This window comes from Lepisosteus oculatus, chromosome 2, assembly GCF_040954835.1.
Source record: "Lepisosteus oculatus isolate fLepOcu1 chromosome 2, fLepOcu1.hap2, whole genome shotgun sequence".
In the NCBI taxonomy this organism is placed as follows: Eukaryota; Metazoa; Chordata; class Actinopteri; order Semionotiformes; family Lepisosteidae; genus Lepisosteus; species Lepisosteus oculatus.
In genome coordinates, this window is record NC_090697.1 from 52052110 (window position 1) to 52071186 (window position 19077).

Here is a 19077-nt window from a genome sequence, read left to right on the forward strand (position 1 = left end):
AAGAATTGTAATGTTCTAATTGTAAGATGGTAAATAGTTCATTTTGAGAATCTCAAACAAAAAACAGTGCAATCACAGAAATGATTTTGTGGTGTTCCCAAGTGTTTTTAAAGGATAAATTTGTCTCACACTTAAAAAACTGCATTGATGCAAAATTATCTTCAGTTTAACGGTGAAAAAGAGGACAAGGGTTAAGTACATTCAAAATTTAAATTTTAAGCAATTTACATTAATTCATTTAGGCTGTTGTTTTGATGTGTGTTCAAAATGTACAAAATGAGTATATATATAATATTTTTTTTCTAGCTTATAAGATGGATTATCAGTGAAATCTACACTGTTTGGAAAATATGCAATGGAAATACACCATATCTGGAAAAGCAGGGTTCACCAGATCCCTCTGTTCTTTCGTGGAAGCCCTGGGAGCATATCTTTTCACTCTGTAAGGTTGTGAAAGGCCACATACCACTGTACAATGTCTATGGGAAATATGTGGTGAAACTCTTTTGGATGGTAAGTAACTTAAAATCATCACTTTTGCACCCACCTTTGTTATCACGCTTCCTAGTCCCTCACCAGAACCCACCTGCTTCCAAAATAATTATCCTAAATGTTACACCCCTTTACCCCTAGACATTTGGGGTCGTAACAAGTATATTTTTATATTAAGGCCCATGCCACATTCAATTCTTTTCAGGCATTGCTGAGTTTGCTCATATCTCTTCTAACCCGTTATACCAATCAGCAGTTTAATAGTAGATAGTAGAGAGGTATTACAGATAAACTGAAAGAATCTTTATTTTTAAAGACTGAGGTTTCCTTTTTTTGTTGATCTTAGGAATATGTTAGTGATGTGAGACCATGGAAAACCTTCCATTGAACCTCTTATGAAAAAATTGACATATGTTAAATTGAGTAGTGGGGTATAACCAATATTTAGAAGCCTATTGTAAACGGTAACTTGATCTTCTCATCTCACCATATGTCACAGTCTATTGGGAACAGTATATTCAGTTTAATCCCACAACATAAGAGACCGGTTTGGAACCGTATTGATCCTTAAGGATGTGATGAAAGTCACCCCACAAATGAAGAAGCAGTAGGAAGAGCTATAATTTCAATTGAAATATTTAAGTACAGTGGACAGAAGCTAACACTACATCTCCAGATTGTCATCCTAAAGCTCTAGAGTCAACTAGAGATGACTTCAAAGATGCCATCATAGTGACAGTCTTCAAGAAAGGGATCCAAATTTCTCTGGAATTTCTGTGGAAATTATAGACGGATCACTCTCTAGCCTATTGTTCTCAAGATGATTACATAAATTCTCCCCAAGTATTTGTATTTTTTTGGGCAATGAAGGATTTTTATGTTTGTTTGTGTCTGTATTTATGTGTGTAAGGTCTGTGTTCATCAGAGACATTGGATATATATTACTCTTGCTGAAGAAGCACAGCCAACAAGAGGGTCTTTTTTTAGATTAATCAATTATAGGAAAAATATCAGGAGTAACACTAACATCTCTACTTAGTGTTGTTTGACTTGACATTTGAACAGTGTTGTTTGAAAAAACATTTGACTCTCTGGATCAAGAGGCACTCTAAAAAGATCCAGATCCACTCTAATTCCTCCTAAATTCATCAGCATCTTACACCTGCTTCACAATGAAGTGTGCAGTAATTTTCACCAATCGATTCATTATAGATCTTGATTTGCTAACAGGCAAGCTCCCTGCTAGGGTGCAGCTGATTTGATGGTGAATGGAGGGTAAATTATTTAGCCTCCAGTGATTCTGGTCCTTAACTAAAGAAAAACTGTAGTGTGCCTTGACAGATATCTCTAGGCATTCCCCAGAGTCACCAATTCGTATTCACCATGAATGTCTTAATGTAGAATGCTTTTATATCTTGAGAGTTATCTTTCACAGAAAGGTGATAATGATGAAGAAATCTAGTACTATATTGCCTGAAATCTTCAACCTTTGGTTGCCTGGGGAAATGAGTGTTTAAGGATACAACTGAAAAAAAGCTGTTCCTCTAGCATGCAGTCGTCGTTCCTACTTTATTGTGTGGGGCTGAAACTTGGACAACATACGGGAGATGTTTAAAAGAACTTGAGTCATATCACTGATGCTGTTTGTGGAAAGTTTAATGTATCAATAGGGAAGATACATGTTCCACTATTCTCTCCTTAGTAGACACACACGCATTTAAACTGTGATCATCCACCACTGGCTCCATTTGGTTAGTCACGTCATTCAGATGTCAATGTCCAATGCTCCAGAACTTTGAAACACACAGATCTGAATGATAAAGCAAAGTGAGCTCACCATGAGCTGATTGTACAGTACATGGCCAGATATCTCCTATGTCAACCTTTGTTTGAACCTTCCACAAAGTCTGTAGATCCCATCTTAGCCTTATCATAATATTTATTATGTAATTTGTAAAAAAAAACATCACGTATAGCAGTCTTACCAGCAATTTATAAATAAAAACATTATTTCTTATTCTTTATTAAATTACTTGCTATTATTATTTGATTGCATATTCTGGGCTAATTTTTTTTTTCTTAAGCATTTTTATTTTTTCCATACATCACCCTCAACATTTATGTTTTTTCTAAATGAACAATCAAAATAAAAGTTTACACAAACCTTCACATAAAAAGCAACATAATTACTACTACAATAAATTGTTAATTTAATGGTCTTTGCATTAGTGGATTTCAGATTTAACATACATTTGTACAAATTGTGCTTAAGGGAACTTTAGAAATAACAAAGCAAGGTAAAAAAAATACTACAAACAGTTGATTTAAAAATCAGCAATATCAGTAATTACAGTAATGTATGAAGCAGTGGCTCTGTGGCTAAGGGTCTGCGCCTGTGGCTGGAAGGTTGCCAGTTCAAATCCCACACCCGGCAGAGGAATCCATCTCCGTTGGGCCCCTGAGCAAGGCCCTTAACCCCAACTGCTCCAGGGGCACCGTTCAATGGCAGACCCTGCGCTCTGACCCCAGGCTCTCTCCGTGTCTGTGTCTCATGGAGAGCAAGCTGGGGTATGCGAAAAGATCATTCCTGATGCAAGAAATTGTAAAGGGTTAATAAAGTGATGTTATTTGTTTGTTTGTTTATTTATTTATTAAACACATTCAATGAAGAATGTGTATATTTATGATAAGAAAGCCACAAGAACAATTTTAATGGCTGTGTTAATCGTTCAAAAATAAGTCTAAAAACGCAGGAAGCATATATATATAAAGTATATGTTTTTTCTCATATATTCTTGCATTTTGGAGCTAAAAAAACATAATTCATGATTAAACAGACATTCTACAATAATGAACACCCTTTCCCTATAGTCTCTTAAACCCAGGGTTTATTCTACTCAGTAACAACTGTTTTAATAGAATATCAGTATTAGTATCGGTATTATAATAATATATTAATATACATTTATGACATAGTATACTGAAGACTGTATGTACAGGTCTGAATGTTCATAATGAAGCTTCTTTTTTACTGTATGTTCAGGCTCATTAGTATGGATTCTTTTTCCAGTGGCATTGATGATGAGTTCTGCAGCTGTTAACAGTCATGCAAATTACAGCTTTTGTCCAAAGCCTGGAATAAATAACACAGTCAGCTGCCTTGAGAAAGTTCTAAAGAAGGTTTTTAGTAATGCAATCGGAAGTTGAGTGTGGTGGGCAATGATTCCAAAATGGTATAAGGAAATGTGGAACAAAATGGATATAATAATAATAATATAATTAATAATAAACTTTATTTTATGTAGTGCCTTTAAAGGTGGCTTCTCAAAGCGCTTTACAGGATGACAATAACAATAAATAAGAAGATTACAACAATAATTAAGAATATTTCACAAGATAGGACACAATTATAATAACAACAATACAACAAAAACAATAGAGGAGACCATGGAAGGTGGTATTAAGAAGAGCAGAGGGGTGAAGAATGGAACCAGTTAAGTAAAGGCTTTTCTGAAGAAGAAGGTTTTGAGTCTGGATTTGAAGGAGTTTAGAGAAGGTGACTCTCTAATATCCTGGGGCAAAGAGTTCCAGAGCTTGGGGGCATAGCAGGAGAAGGCCCTGTCAGAAATGAACATCTTTCTAACTTGATCAACTGGATTTCTAAATTGTTGACTTAATGAGTGCTTATGTTCCCTGTTACAGTAATTTCAGTTGGTTCTGGTTCAGCAAGCCACTGGGATTTCTACTGTAATTTACAGTGATGATTGGGTTATAATTCACAGACATTTACCTGTGCTACTATACTTTAGTTTCTTTATTTCTTTCATTTCTTTCCATGCATTTACTTTTATGCCCTTATGGAGGTAAGATATTACTAAGGCTGCTTGTTTTGCTTAACATAATTCTAAAAAATGGTCTTTTTAATTTCATTTTTATTTGTAGAGCAGAATTGTACAGATTTTGAAACACATTTCCTTTTACCTGTTGATTAGAAAGGATTTTCTGGTTTATTTTTATATTTATATGCTCTCATGTGTCCTTACAATTCACATACAATATATAAAGCACGCTGGGGCCTTGTAGCAAGGAGGCTTCCCCAGCTCTGAAGCAGGTTAGGAAATGTCCAAATGTCCCTTTGTAAGTTGTGAGCCTATTTCTGTGAAAAAAATAGCAGTCTAAATTTTAACACTTCTAACAGAGTAAATATTTATCACTTTTTCTGTCCCTTTTGCACATCTAAATATTGTATCTACATGTAGAGAATAATGTCTAAGCCAGTATATCGAAATCTGTAAAACAAAGTATTGTATATAGCCGTTCTTGGCTGTTTTGCATCAAAAGACCTAATTTTTAATAAAATAATAATAATTGATTTAATAATAAAAACAATATTCTTGTTTAGGTATCTGAGGGTATCTTGTTTGAAACATGGCTGTTCACATTGCTTATTAGAAGTTATGTTCTTGGGTTTGGTGGATGATGAATATGAGAAAGATGTAGTCAGGCATTTCCAAGGAGTCTGTGGATGATTAAATCCTGTTTAAAAATATATAAGCCAAAACAAAGATGGATGGGAGAACATATCACTGTTAACTTAATAATAGAGTTAGTAATAATTTTCCTATAACTTATTTATCCCCCAGGGGTGCTGGAGAAAGATCACAGTAGATGACACACTGCCTTTTGATGAGGAGAACAACATATTGCTCCCAGCTACAACATGTCAAACAGAACTGTGGCCAATGCTATTGACGAAAGCCATCATTAAACTAGCAAACACTGAGTAAGTCTTTTACTGGATTTTGGCAAATTCTTTGATTTCTTTATTTACTGTCTAATAAATGATTCATGTATCTAAGGGCCAACGAGTCCAGATACAGTAGTTAAAGTATAAGATCAGTGTTTGTTTAATTAATTAATAATAATAATAGCTTACATTTATATAGCGCTTTTCTGGACACTCCACTCAAAGCGCTTTACGGGCAATGGGGACTCCCCTCCACCACCACCAATGTGCAGCATCCACCTGGATGATGCGACGGCAGCCATAGTGCGCCAGAACGCTCACCACAGCGATCAGCGATCAGTGGGGAGGAGAGCAGAGTAATTAAGCCAATTTATAGAGGGGGATTGTTAGGAGGCCATGATTGATAAAGGCCGATGGAGAATTTGGCCAGGACGCCGGGGTACACCCCTACTCTTTTCGAGAAACACCCTGGGATTTGACCACAGAGAGTCAGGACCTCGGTTTTACGTCTCATCCGAAGGACGCCGCCTGTTTACAGTATAGTGTCCCCGTCACTACACTGGGGCATTAGGACTCACATGAGCCGCAGGGTTAGCACCCCCTGCTGGCCCCACTAACGCCTCTTCCAGCAGCAACCTTAGTTTTTCCCAGGAGGTCTCTCATCCAGGTACTGACCAGGCTCACACCAGCTTAGCTTCAGTGGGTTGCCAGTTGTGAGTTGCAGGGTAATTGATTAATAAGTAATTAATTTAAACAATCAAAGATGACTGATGTTTTTGCAAATAAAAGGGAATCATTTCAATGATGAATTGAAATGATGATTATTTCAATATAAATGTTAAAGGTTGTAAAATCCTTCACTCTAAAATTATTTTGACTTACTAAAGCAAAGGTTTCAGCCACTGAAATGACCTATAAAACATTTAAAACATTCCAAATGGAAGGGTTTTAGCAGCATATTAGAAATGAATGCAAAAATTACTGATTTACTTCTTTTTATATTTTAGTGTCACCCACTAATTATCATTTACGTATTGTTGTTCAAGTCTCATAGCCATTAAAAATTATCTGCATACTGTATAATCTATAATTCATTGGGGGAAGATGATCCTGTAAGCACAGTCAGAACTTGCAAGATATATAGTTTTGTTTACTACAAGCTTTATACTGTAAAGTGTAGAAAGCGTGTCCCATTTAAGGGGTTCAATAAATCATTTTTTGAATTTGTTAGTTTCTTTAGGCCTATTAATATTGGCAATATAATATGGCTGATGATGCTTACATTTTATATCATTTATATCATAGTATAAATTCAAAACAACTGAGAAAAACTATTGTTTGAACTAAATAAAAATTGTAATAAAATTCTAAACAAAAGGCACATATGCAGTACTCTATATTTAAATTTATATTATTTAGCTTTGAAAACATTAACTGGTATCTGTCTTTACATATGAAATACACAAATAAAAAAGTAAGTCCAGTTTATTTTTTATAAACTGTAAGGGGTATTCATTTCATTCCTGACTTCCTGACTTTGTTAAGGCCTGACCTGCAGATGTTTACAGATACTGTGTTTTCAGAAAATGTTCATGTGCAACAAAAAACATTGAATACAAGCCCTTTTGATGTGAAAATAGTAAAGAAAAAGGAAAGCTTAAGAGCTGTACTACTGGTAGATAAATAATAGAACCAACGTAAACCTAAAATTTTATTTGATATATTTTTTATGCCTTGCATAATTCAGTAGTTTTTCCTGGCAGAAAGTACAGCCTCTGTTGCTTTAATTATTTATGTGTTTATTATAACCTTAAAATAAAATGATGATTATAAAGCCTTCAAACATAACATACTGTAACAGCTTCATGAAGAGATAAGCTGAAGGATGTAACTTTCACGACTCGTACCTTCTCTCATAAATGCCCTGATATTCCCACGCATACTAGAATCCACACACATCCAGGAACTAATTATCCAACCACGTCTCTCTCTTTTTAATATTTAGACACTCTTCACCAGCTTACCTACGCTCACTATTGAGAAGTCTTCAACAGCTTTCTCTTGTGCGCGTGCTATTATTCTTAACCCGACTCCTTTGACTATCGACCTAGTTTCGACTTCTCTCTTGCCTAATGACTTGGATTTAGAATATTAAATTAACTTTTGCTCGAATTCCCTTCCTCATGGCTTCACACAGGCATCCATCAGCTCACCTCTTTCAGAAACCCTGACGGTAATCATCTGCATTGAGCAGAGGACATGATTATACTGAAAAAATAAATATTTTGTATGATTTTGTATTTATGATAGAAAAGTTAGGTCACTTTTTCCTAAGATTCGTCCTACACTATTCTTCACTTATTTGTACTACACCTCACTTGATGTAGCATGAAAGTTTGATATATATACATAGTTAAATTCATCAATACCTAAAAAGCAGAAAATATATAGCACTAGTACAATGCTGTATAAAAATAGATGAATGTTGATATGTTGAAAAGTTTATGATTTAATGTTAGTACAAATGCATAGTTTGGGATTTAATAATTTAAATAAAAAAAGGTGTGGTTTATGACAAGTATGGATAAAAATAACAATAATAATAGGTTCAATAATGCATACAAGGATAAAATTTGAAAATTGGAATGCATAGGAGGTCAAGTCTTGTCTGGCAATATAGTTTAACATCACAAATGATGCTTTTATCTTGATTTGGGAATTTATTAGCAATCACTCTTTGGAAGATTTCTTTTTTAATATTCATGTGAAATCTGCCTCTGTTGTTTACACAGGGGCACATTTTTGTAAGATTGTCTCCCTTGAGCATTGCATGGGGACAACATCATCACACACAGAATAAGTAAACTGATGCATTTTTGGTAACATGATGTTTCTTTTTGATAGAAAGTCTTCCATGTTTTTGTATACTTTGTCAGATTCATGGTACATATGGGATTTATAAATTATGCTCAGTTATTATAGTACATGAAAAAGATGCACTATTTCACACTGGTGATTTGTTTACTTGGAAGCTGGGGGAATAATCCTCTTTGTATTAGCTGTAAATGGCAACATCCCATTCACCTAAACAAAACACATGCATTTACAGTTCATGCGTAACTGAGTTATAGTAATTGAGTTTTATTTAAAAATCTTCACAATTTATAATGGCAGTTAAATGGACAATCAATATTTATGTCCTAGAAAAGACATAAATCAAATTAACAGGGAAATAGAAGGGCTACTAAATATTTTAGGACACCCAGCCTTATAATGCATACAACTACCGATACATATTCACCTGGTTGACACGTACACTACTGTCATAATCTTCATAGTCTTTGGCATGCCACCAGTTGAATGTAATTCTTTTTGCTAAAAAGGACATATTCTGCCAGGAGTAGATCAGAATCTGGCATAATTAGGAGGAATTACAATATTTTCAAAATTGTCTGCTACTTTTAACAGGTACCCTGTACAAATACTAAGCTCTTCTCATTCATTACACTTTTTGAGAACAGTTTCAGCAAAGGATTTTGCCCTGCTGGGAGGGAAAAGTAACAAATGGTATCTTATTCTTTGTCAATTGTAGAGTGCTCTCATGAGGCACCAGTTCTGTAGGGTTTGGGCATTTACTGGGACAATTATTAATTGTAGCAGTAAATCACAAAATGATTATTTCAATAGCTTTAGAATCCAACCATGCGATATAACTCAAACAACGCACACACACAGGTACTAATACATGAGGATACATTTATTAATACATGTATCCTCATGTATTAATACATAGAATATGCATGTAAACCTAACAGATCTTATCGAGAGGGTTATCAGAATACAAAAGGTATATATTCAGTCAGTTAAGAAGAGTTACATATATCAAGAGGACATATGTTCAGTATATCATTTCATTTAGACCATTTCGTAATTGAACTTGGTTACAACTTCTACATTAGATACTCAAAACAAGTACATAACTCTTAGGAATTAAATTGATATCAACTGGTTGGGATAACAATGGAATTCTCGAGCTGAAATGCATTGAAGTTGAATACTCATCCAATCTCTGGGGACTCTGGCACCGTGCCAGGCTGTGCTGTGCGGCTTGAGACGGTGCGCTGCTGATGCTCTCTGAAGACTCGCTAGTTAGTGTTGGCTGAAACTAGCAAGAGTTTGTGCACAGGAGAAAAGATGACTGTGGATCCCAGCAGGTCAGGAAGAGGACCGGTTCGTTCCTGATGAAGCGCTAGTTCTGAATAGTGATTCAGCTGTCCACAGTTCCAACTTGTTCACGAGGCTTGCTGCTGGTGCTAACCTCAGGTGGATCCTCTGGTTACTCTCTGGAAGCCTCCGCTCTAGACTCTTAGAACAGAGGAAAGTTCTGGCACTTGGACACACTGGCCGTTCCGTGGTTGTCCGGGCTGAGTCTCAGGATGGTCAGGAGGCGCGCTGCGAGAATGTCCTGCCCTTGGGAGCCTTTCTGCTCCTGGGCCGTCCTGCCCTGGAATTCTCCTTAGAATTCTCCTACTGGAATTTCTTCACGAATAGTTCTCTTACAGGCTCTCTGTGTTGCCTGTTTTTACCTGGAGGAACTGCAGGTTGTTCATTGGCTGAAAGTGTCACGGGCATCAGAGACCCACGTGGGTTACTCGGCCCTACCAGTCCCTGATTGGTTGATCAAGGTGAGATATGAGTCACTTACTCCTGACACCTAGGAATGCAGTCCAGATGTCCATCTGGCACTCCCTAGACAGATAGGCGCCAATGGATGACCATTGATTATGATAGCCAGGCTTAGCTAAGTGCATCCCCATTTGGGAGCTGTCCCTTATCAAAAGAAAACATCTTTAAATCAGCCTGCATGAACAGCTTCTCTGTGGCTGCACCACAGAGATGAAGGGAGAGATGGGGCCTCATTTAGGAAAGCACAGCAACACTTAATTCTGTCTTATTAACAAGCATCGCCACTACACAATGATAGAAAAGAACATGATAACACTTCAGAAAAGCAGGTTAACTATAAATCACAAATGTTTGTAGCAAAACAGTTAAATTTCCTAGGACTTTATGAACGTGTTCAAAGCTTTGAAGCCAACCCATAAAAGCTTAAGGCATTTGTGGATATTTTTAAACCATAAAATGTTGCTGATGTTCCACATTTTATGAGCTTGGTGAATCATTCAGAGAATAATTCAAGACACCAGTGAAGTATCAATAACGCTTTCCAATATCTCCTGACAAAATGCCTGTACTGTAGCTTGATTTGGGTGACCAGCAGACAAAAACCTTAGCTGACACTATAAAGGAAAGTTACGTTCACCTGCAGTTCTTCTGCAATACAGCCATAGATGCCAAAGAAGCCAGACAACGTTTTCAGATGATGCTTTGTTTAGATTCAATTACAACTTTGAGTCCTGTGTGTTCCTGGAAAAACCTCATGTAGACAGGCTGTCAAGTGAACCATTTTACAGTTAATGTTAACACTAACATAAAACACATAAAAACTCTATAGGTTGACTTCATTTTGGAGCACATTCTTGTGATTCAACAGCTTTGGGAGGCACGGATAACAGACTAGTCCTATAAGCAGCTAAAGAGAAGAGATTAGACTGGGGATGGTCAGTGACCAATTGGAGAGTGCCAGAATTTCTACTCTTATACTGGCAAACAATTACAGTATTGTAACGCATACGGCTGACATTACAAGTTGTGCAAGCTGGCTTACCAGCGTGATGACATCACCGTCCTTCCCTGTGGATAGCAGGGACCACTGCCGCCAGGCTGATGGGAGATTTCCCTTTAGCTCAACTGGCTGGGTCCCTATTGAGTGAAGCTGGAGGCCTGGGTTTGAGTCCCCAGCGGTGGGGGGCCGACCTGAGGCGGCAGTCGCGAGGTTGCATACCCACGTGAACCCGAGAGCGCTACATTGGTGTCAGCAATGGGATGGGATAGCCCTTTGCCGAGGACGGCGAATTATGTGGGGGAGAGTGTAACGCATACGGCCAACATTACAGGTTGTGCGAGCCGGCTTACCAGCACAGTGACGTCACTCCCCTTCCCTGTGGATAGCAGGGTCCTCAGACGCCAGGCTGAGGGGAGATTTCCCTTTAGCCCAACTGGCTGGGTCCCTGTTGAGTGACGCCGGAGGACGGGTTCTAGTCGATAGATGACTGGTCATGATCTAGTCGATAGATGACCAGTTAAAGTTGATATTTTTCATTGATTAATTGGAAATCATTATACAAGGGGATTGCTGCTCCTGGTTCTTTGAACTTACGAATCTTACATTAACCACAATGATCAAGAAGCTTAGAAACATCTTTGTCATATTTGGTAGTCCAGAGACACTGATCACAGACAATAAACCACAGTTTGTGCATATTGAATTTTATAACTTAGCAGAAGATTAGCAGGAATGTATGCAGATATAGGTCAGACCTTGTTCAAACAACTTCTCAAAGCACATAAGGAGTCTCTGTGACAAGATCAGGACAAATGACCAGACCACATGATCAACTAAATCTTTGGCAGCACTTGAGAAACTGAATAGTTAAGATAGTAGCTGTGACGAATGAAACAAAATGAGCCAACTCTTTAGGCACAGGTAGTCTGCCCTGGCCTATAGATTTATATCCTCCTTTCTGTTAGAGATATTGTAGTACCTTGCATTCAAATGCCCCAAATACATTAAGTAGTATGTACAATTAAAGGGGATAAGTCTTTTAAGTTAAAGGTAAGAGATGTTTTCAGTGAAAGTTTTAATACTTTTGGCAATGAAACTTTAGAATAATCTAAAACTGATATTCCTCCAAAATTATATTGTTGTGCCTTACAATATATGAGAGGGTTCCATCAATGCCATCTGTTTACAGAAACGTGTTTTTTCTCTGAGATAATTTTACAGATTTCAATGCTGCTATGTTACCAAAGTGTCAAAAACTTTTGTTCCTTTTTTAATGATTTAGCTATTTCATTCACAGAGTGCACCTGTGTCAAAAAAGGGAACTTGGGGAGTTCACAGTCCTGCATGCCCTCACTGGTTGGCTTCCAGAAGTTATTCCACTTCAGTAAGTATCTTTTCCAATACCACTGACAAGAACTCAAAATAAGTCTTACAGTGCTTTTACAGTGCTGAAAAAACAGATTTACCACTAACAATTCTACGCTGGTCACAACTGCAACCGCAAATAATTTGAAAAATGTGAATGGAATGGTAACCTCACTGTCGAGACACATACTGTAGGATATTACAATTAATTACATTTTAACTATGACATACAAAAAAGTGTGAGTATGAAAAATAACTACTTATCAGTACATGCCAAATATGATGATCCTGCTCATGCCCGTCACCATGACCTACAGTACCATCACTCCTTTGTAATTTTCTGTTACCAAGATTTAATAACCTTTATCTTGTGGTTAACGGGCACACAGGACGGCTCCACATAGCCATTTCAGACAGAGCCAAGCCTGGTAAGAGGCTGGGTGCCAGTCTTGGCAAACATCACTCCCAGGTTTGGGTCCAGGGGTGAGTTCCAGTGTCCCTGATCCAGGCAGCGTACTATCAGTTCTTAAAGGAACCATCACTGGGAACTAGTTTGGATCATTCTTTGTCTTGCCCCCTTACCTTAGACCAATTCACCAAGGGTAACTTTACCAGGAGTGCAAAGCTATGACAACATAGGTAGATTCCCTGGGGCACTCAGCACTGTTGTCACAAGCTTTGGATAGTGACTGAAAGAATGAGATCGCAGGTACAAGCGTCGGAAGTGAGGTTTCTCTGTGAAGCTGCTGGGTGTACTCTTCATGACATGATGTGCAGCTTGGCATTCCCAGCCAGTTGAGGTGGTTTGGGCATCTGGTGAGAAAGCCTCCAGGGCACTGCTTACTAGGAAGAGACCCTCAGACAGATTCAGGACATGCGGGAGGGATTACATCTCTGGGCTAGAAGCACTGGGAATTCCCTAGGAGGAACTTGAGACTATTGCTGGGGAAAGTGATGTCTGGTATGTCATGTTCAACCTGTTACCGCCATGACCCTCACAAGGAATAAAAAGTGAGAAGAGATGAAGTATGATAGATACTATATTGTCTGAGGAAATTTGTAAGGCTTCTCACATAAAAGTACAAAACATGCAAGCAAAACATAATAGTCACATAAAATCCCATGAAGTACATGAAATCACAACAACAGTATGTAATACATAAATAAATGGATAAACCAAAAGATAGCGGGTGGGGGGGGGGGGCTACATTTACATGCATTCATTTAGCAATGTTATTGCAGAGGTGACAAAGGACTTCTTATAAATGTTTTTATTTGAATTTGGTACCCTATACCATCTCTCTGATGGGAGACTTTATGAACTGTGACTTAATGACATAGTGAATAATGAATTGAGAATGGAGAGCATGGGTGGAATCAGCTGTGATGTTCCTTGCCATTCTGAATACTGTATTATGATATACATTGCTGAGTTGGGGCTGCGGTGTCACAGTCTTGAACAATTTGGTTTTGCTTTTCAACCCCAGGTTTCCCTACCAAACAGTCATGTTAAATGCCAGAATGCTCTCAATGAGTCTTTTATATTCCATCTCTAGGACATTTTTACTAGCATTAAAGTTCTTTAATCTTTTAATTAAAAATAGCCTCTGATTTTTTTAAAATGTAATCGACGTTCTCAGTATAACTCATCCTCTGGTCAATAAGTGTTCCCCGATATTTAAAACTCTACACTACCCCCACAGAACTCTCACTCTTGCCCGTGGTGAGAACAGGGGATTGTGTCAACATGGTGACTTAATTAATGCTCTTTAAGTCCATCATTTTATGCTTAATTCCAAATTTGTACAATTGTTCTATACTGTTAATTAATTTATTTTGTTACTAAGATTCAATAACTGGTCTGAGAAATTGTGACTACAGTTCACCTTTAAATGCAATACTTATAACATTTAAATCCCATTTGCTGTGTAATTCTAAATTCAAAGGTATTTAATGTAAGGATAGGCTGAAAGCTTTCAGGGTTTTTGTGCTTTAATATTTAATGATCAACCAATGGTAACAGTAAACCAACATAATTTACAAATGTTACTGTTAAAACATTGTAAATGTATTCTGTTCAATGTTTAAAGATTAGCCAACAACTCATCTACATGATTCTGCAGTTTCACATGAAAAATAAAATACGTTTGTAAAGGTTTTTCATTTCAGCTTTTTGGTGAAAAATAATGGTGAAATTGACATCCATTTAACCCAGGAATGCTCAATCACAGGGTGTAGTACCTACCTCATGTATACAAAAGACATTACTCATGCTCCTTTAGGCTAAGTCATTTGCACAAAGTTGATTGTGACGATATTCTTCTGTTGTTAATGACAGTGGTGATGATGTATTAACACACTATAATGTTGTGTGACAGATTATGCAAAGTATGTGCCAATGTAACTGATTACAAGAGATAAGTTTGATAATAACATTCCAAAAAGAGACATTCTCAGACAATTTCCTTTGAAATGGTTGATACAATTTTGTCTTTTGTATCTTAAACTATGTGGAGTTTGCTTTAATAACTTACAAATCTCATCTTTTAGCTTAAATCAGAAAATGAATATATTAATATTATCAATATTTATTAATTAATATATATATATACTGTACTATTATTATATGTTGATTTTTTTTCTAGGACTGAATATTCTGATCAAATTTGGGATTTCCTGAAAGAAACAGTCCCGAAATTTCTATTGCCAGAAGATGACGCTTCTGAAGGCAAACCTCCATTGACAGACTCACGTGCAGGAAAAGATTACAAAACAAATGAGGTTAAGAGTGAAACTCCAACAGCCAGTAAAACTCCAGACAAAAGTATTAAAGGTAACTAAATATATACCATTTTATAAAAATATATACTAAAGCATTGATTTAACATCAATCAACAAGTAAGTATAAGGTGTATCATCCCCCATTTTAGGAGCGGTATTATTATATTACTTTTACTTTTTGCTAAATGTATAAAATTAGGCTAGTTTGTTCAAAATTACCAAAATTAAAGCTGGGCTGGTAGAAATTAACTATCTAATAAACTTAAAAATCAGTCATTCTGTGCTGGGAGCTACAGTAATTACAATAAAGTTTCCTTCTGAAAGTTCTTGTATGTTGTTTACTTTCAGTACTGAGTTCTAATCTGAATATAAAAATCTGAATTCACTTTTTTAGTAACATGACAAACCTCCATGAATGAGTGTGGTATGATAGGATTATATTTGATTTTGATAATATTAAAGTACAATCTCAGTAAAAAGAAGCATGCAAATGCATACATTTCTGGTATATGGCATCAAAGTGGAGTAGGTTTGTTAATTCTAAACCAGCAATATTTGCTGGGGAGAGGTGGTGATTCCTTATGTCACATGATACATTATTCCAAACAGTTATTGATTCTTGCCATAAAGTTTCAGAATAGTGATCTCCCATGGCTCGTTCCCATTTCATACTGCACCTTTCATGTATTATAACAGTAAGTTTAAACATTCATTCCAAATTGACAGCTATAAATCAACCAGTGAAAAAAACATTAAGGGTAAAAGAAATGTCCAGCCATGGCATTTAAATCACCACAATTTAGATCATTTACTCCCATCCTTAGAGGCTAAAAAGCTGTGTTGACTTCTCTTTTCCAGAAAATTATCAATGTCTTTATGCTCTAATTCCCTAAGGCTGTTTTAATAGAAAAAACAATTGTGTAATTAAGGTGACTAGATTATCTTAAATGTAAAAGATCACAAAGTAAATTAATATGTAATACTAAATACACTAGCATTTGCCATCATGTACTTATAATTTATTTTTTACTATGATACATCTCATGTGAAAGATGCTGCCAAGAAGAAAGGTAAAGAAGGTGAAAAAGAAAAAAAATCATTACATTCTGCACGCCCTGTATCAGAACTTCCTCATGCCGTTTACCAGACTGTGCCAGAAAGTAAGTAATCATTGAACATCTCTTTTTCTGTGTGGTACACACATCTATAATATGATTGGGTGCTTATATTGTGTAATAGATATCAGTGACAACACAGACAGAAGTCTCATGCTATGCTATGAATTTTTCTCCCTTTACTTATCTTATACTCACTATAACGTCATAAATTGTAAACTAGTAGTTTTCTGATTGCAAGAAAAGGTTCTCAACATCTACTCTTTTGCAGGATAAAAGGGATCAAGTTTATACCTACAATAAACGAGATTCAGAGATTTAGCTTCCATGCTATTCAAATTTATGAGCACTTGAAAAGATTCTTAAATCTTGAACGTTATACTGATGATGTATGAATTTAAATGTCCTTAGCAAAGTAAACGTCAGTTTACTTAGTCACAGTTTATACATGTTTGAGCCAAGTTGTGAAGTAAAGTGTATGAGTTTTAAATGTTTAAAGCATCTTTCATGTGCATGTTTGCTAGGTTTGTCTTTGTAGTGCAGTTTCTGGAATATTGTGGGGGGAAGACAAAAGTAAAAATATCTTTAAGCAGCAATTGTAAGGGAAACACTCAAAATCAGAATATTTTCATTACATGTCCTTTGCTTAATTTGTGCATATATCCCTTACTGTTGTTCTGAAATACCAGTAATATTCATATGGGGTGTCTATTCATTTACAAAAAGCCTGTGTGCACCTGAAGGATTCCCCACATCCGTACCCCTCCATTTTTTTTAATTATGATATGTGGCCAAACAAAATGTGACCAGGTGCCTGTGTGCCCTACATTTTAGTAGATACTGTATGTTTCAAGCAAATATTTGGAGAGACTTATATATTCCAAGAAAGTATTTAAAAATACTCCTGGAAATAGGTATACAAAAGGCACAAAATACACAGGATATGCAAACAAGAAAAGAAAAGAAGTTTTATAGATGGAAATGTCACTATTAAAACATCCAACTTTAAAAAAAATAAATGAACAAAACACTAAAAAAAACACAGGCTGTCTTGTAGTTTTAACTGTATGTTTAATTTTAAGGTGGATACACTTTTAAATTACATACACCTCACACTGCTCTACTGCTGTTTTAATTTCTTTGTATTTTGTATTCATTTCATTTTTTAATGAAGTATTATGTAGCCATAGATTAGTTAAAACCACAACTCCACACGTGATAAAAAGCAATTGGAATCACAAGCTGCATGATTGTAAAATTGATATTTGAATATTGTGAAGCCAATTCAGTTTAATTCTTCAGAATCAACATTGAAACATGGATCAGAGGGCACAAGCAGACAACCTAGACAAAAGTTATTTTAAAATACAGAACAGGAGGCACTTCTGTCAGCTAAGATGTATACTCCCTACTGTGTTATTGAGGCCAATATCTTCCGTTTTCTTTTGAGAAATGATTCTATGAGATCATGTGAACAATTAAGTACTAACTACCATAGGTCTAGATGGGTAAAATAAAACATTATAGTATACAGTATGTGTACTAATTTGTTATTTGGATAAGTAATCTCTTCTTCTCTATCTGCTGTAGTAAGCACCAAATGTCAGCTTAATTATGCTTAATATCACTCCTAGATTGCATAGTGTGAACATTTACAGTATATATATATATCTTTTCTGAAAGGGTACATACAGTAACAAATGCTCATATAATGAACATTATAATAAGATTAATTACTTTCCATTTTAATGATTTGTTATTTATTATAGTTACTTATAGTCAATAAATACAGGTAGGCTATTTGATATTGTTTATGTTTTTCGGTGAATATACCATAATCACAGATTCCTTAGAACATTCAGTAGTCATGGATAAGTTCATACATCATTCATGGCAGTTTTTGTGGTATTTTACCTTTTGAGAAGATTCACCTTAAGAAATATTCATCTCTGTGCTTCAGAAACTGCTTGGTACCCTGTGGAGGTGTTCTGTTGCAGTCCATCTGGACTAAAGTATGTAGCTCAAGGCTCCACCTGTTATTTTTAAATCACTTTTTATTTGAAGATAAATATACAGTAATGAAATATCTTATCTACTGTAGTCTGCAACTTAAGCATTTCCTTTTACTATTTATTATCTGTTACATTCTAATTTGGAGATATTTTATTTGTGGCAAAAAGTTTGGCCAACAACAGATAAAATAAATAACTATATTAATTATCTCAGTTGATATGGATGAAGATATACTATTTCAATATTTAGAAAATTCAAAAGGATTTTTTTGTGGTAATTATCACTTAATTTGTTAATGGTTGTTTTACAGTAATGCAGTAGTTAATGGCATGCTTTTTTTTTTAATTGCCACAAAAAGTGTATTGAAATCTTGTCATGCATTAATATTTGAACATCCTGTCATTGCTAAGAGAGGTATTGTTTTTATATGTTAAGTATTCAAAGCATATTGTATGATTTATCATTTAATGATTACCTTACATTCTATGTAAAATTAACTTATTTAAAATACTTAATTATAATTATTTCAGGAATGCCTTTAATCTATATCTTTATTACTATTGTGTGGCATATCTTCCATCAAAACGAATTTGTCAAATCACATTTCAGCTGCGACACTTCATGTTGTACCTGCTTCAGGTATGCAGTAGGCATTAATTACAAATAATCTTCAGCTAATTCCGATTTATCATTGAGTCAATATGTGATGACTTCAATATATCACTTAAGATTTAGCTTCACTCTTACCATACATTTTATTCTGCCTGGGTCAAGCTGTGACGTTTTACTTGTCTTACATGTTTTTCATAACTGTCTTAAAAAGTTACTTTAATATTATAGTTAAATGAAAATAAAGAACAAACATTTAAATATTAAAA

The 19077-nt window shown here is 35.7% G+C and overlaps 1 protein-coding gene across 2 annotated transcripts in view; it reads left to right on the forward strand.

Moving 5' to 3' along the window:
- adgb (androglobin) overlaps positions 1–19077 on the forward strand; it is a 115193-nt gene that overhangs the window by 10133 nt on the left and 85983 nt on the right. For both annotated transcript variants that reach the window (XM_015349156.2, XM_015349148.2), the window contains exons 5-9: positions 307–513; positions 5136–5275; positions 12223–12309; positions 14936–15123; positions 16124–16231. In XM_015349156.2, the coding sequence (XP_015204642.2) occupies positions 307–513; positions 5136–5275; positions 12223–12309; positions 14936–15123; positions 16124–16231 (730 nt within the window). The remainder of the gene's footprint in view (positions 1–306; positions 514–5135; positions 5276–12222; positions 12310–14935; positions 15124–16123; positions 16232–19077) is intronic.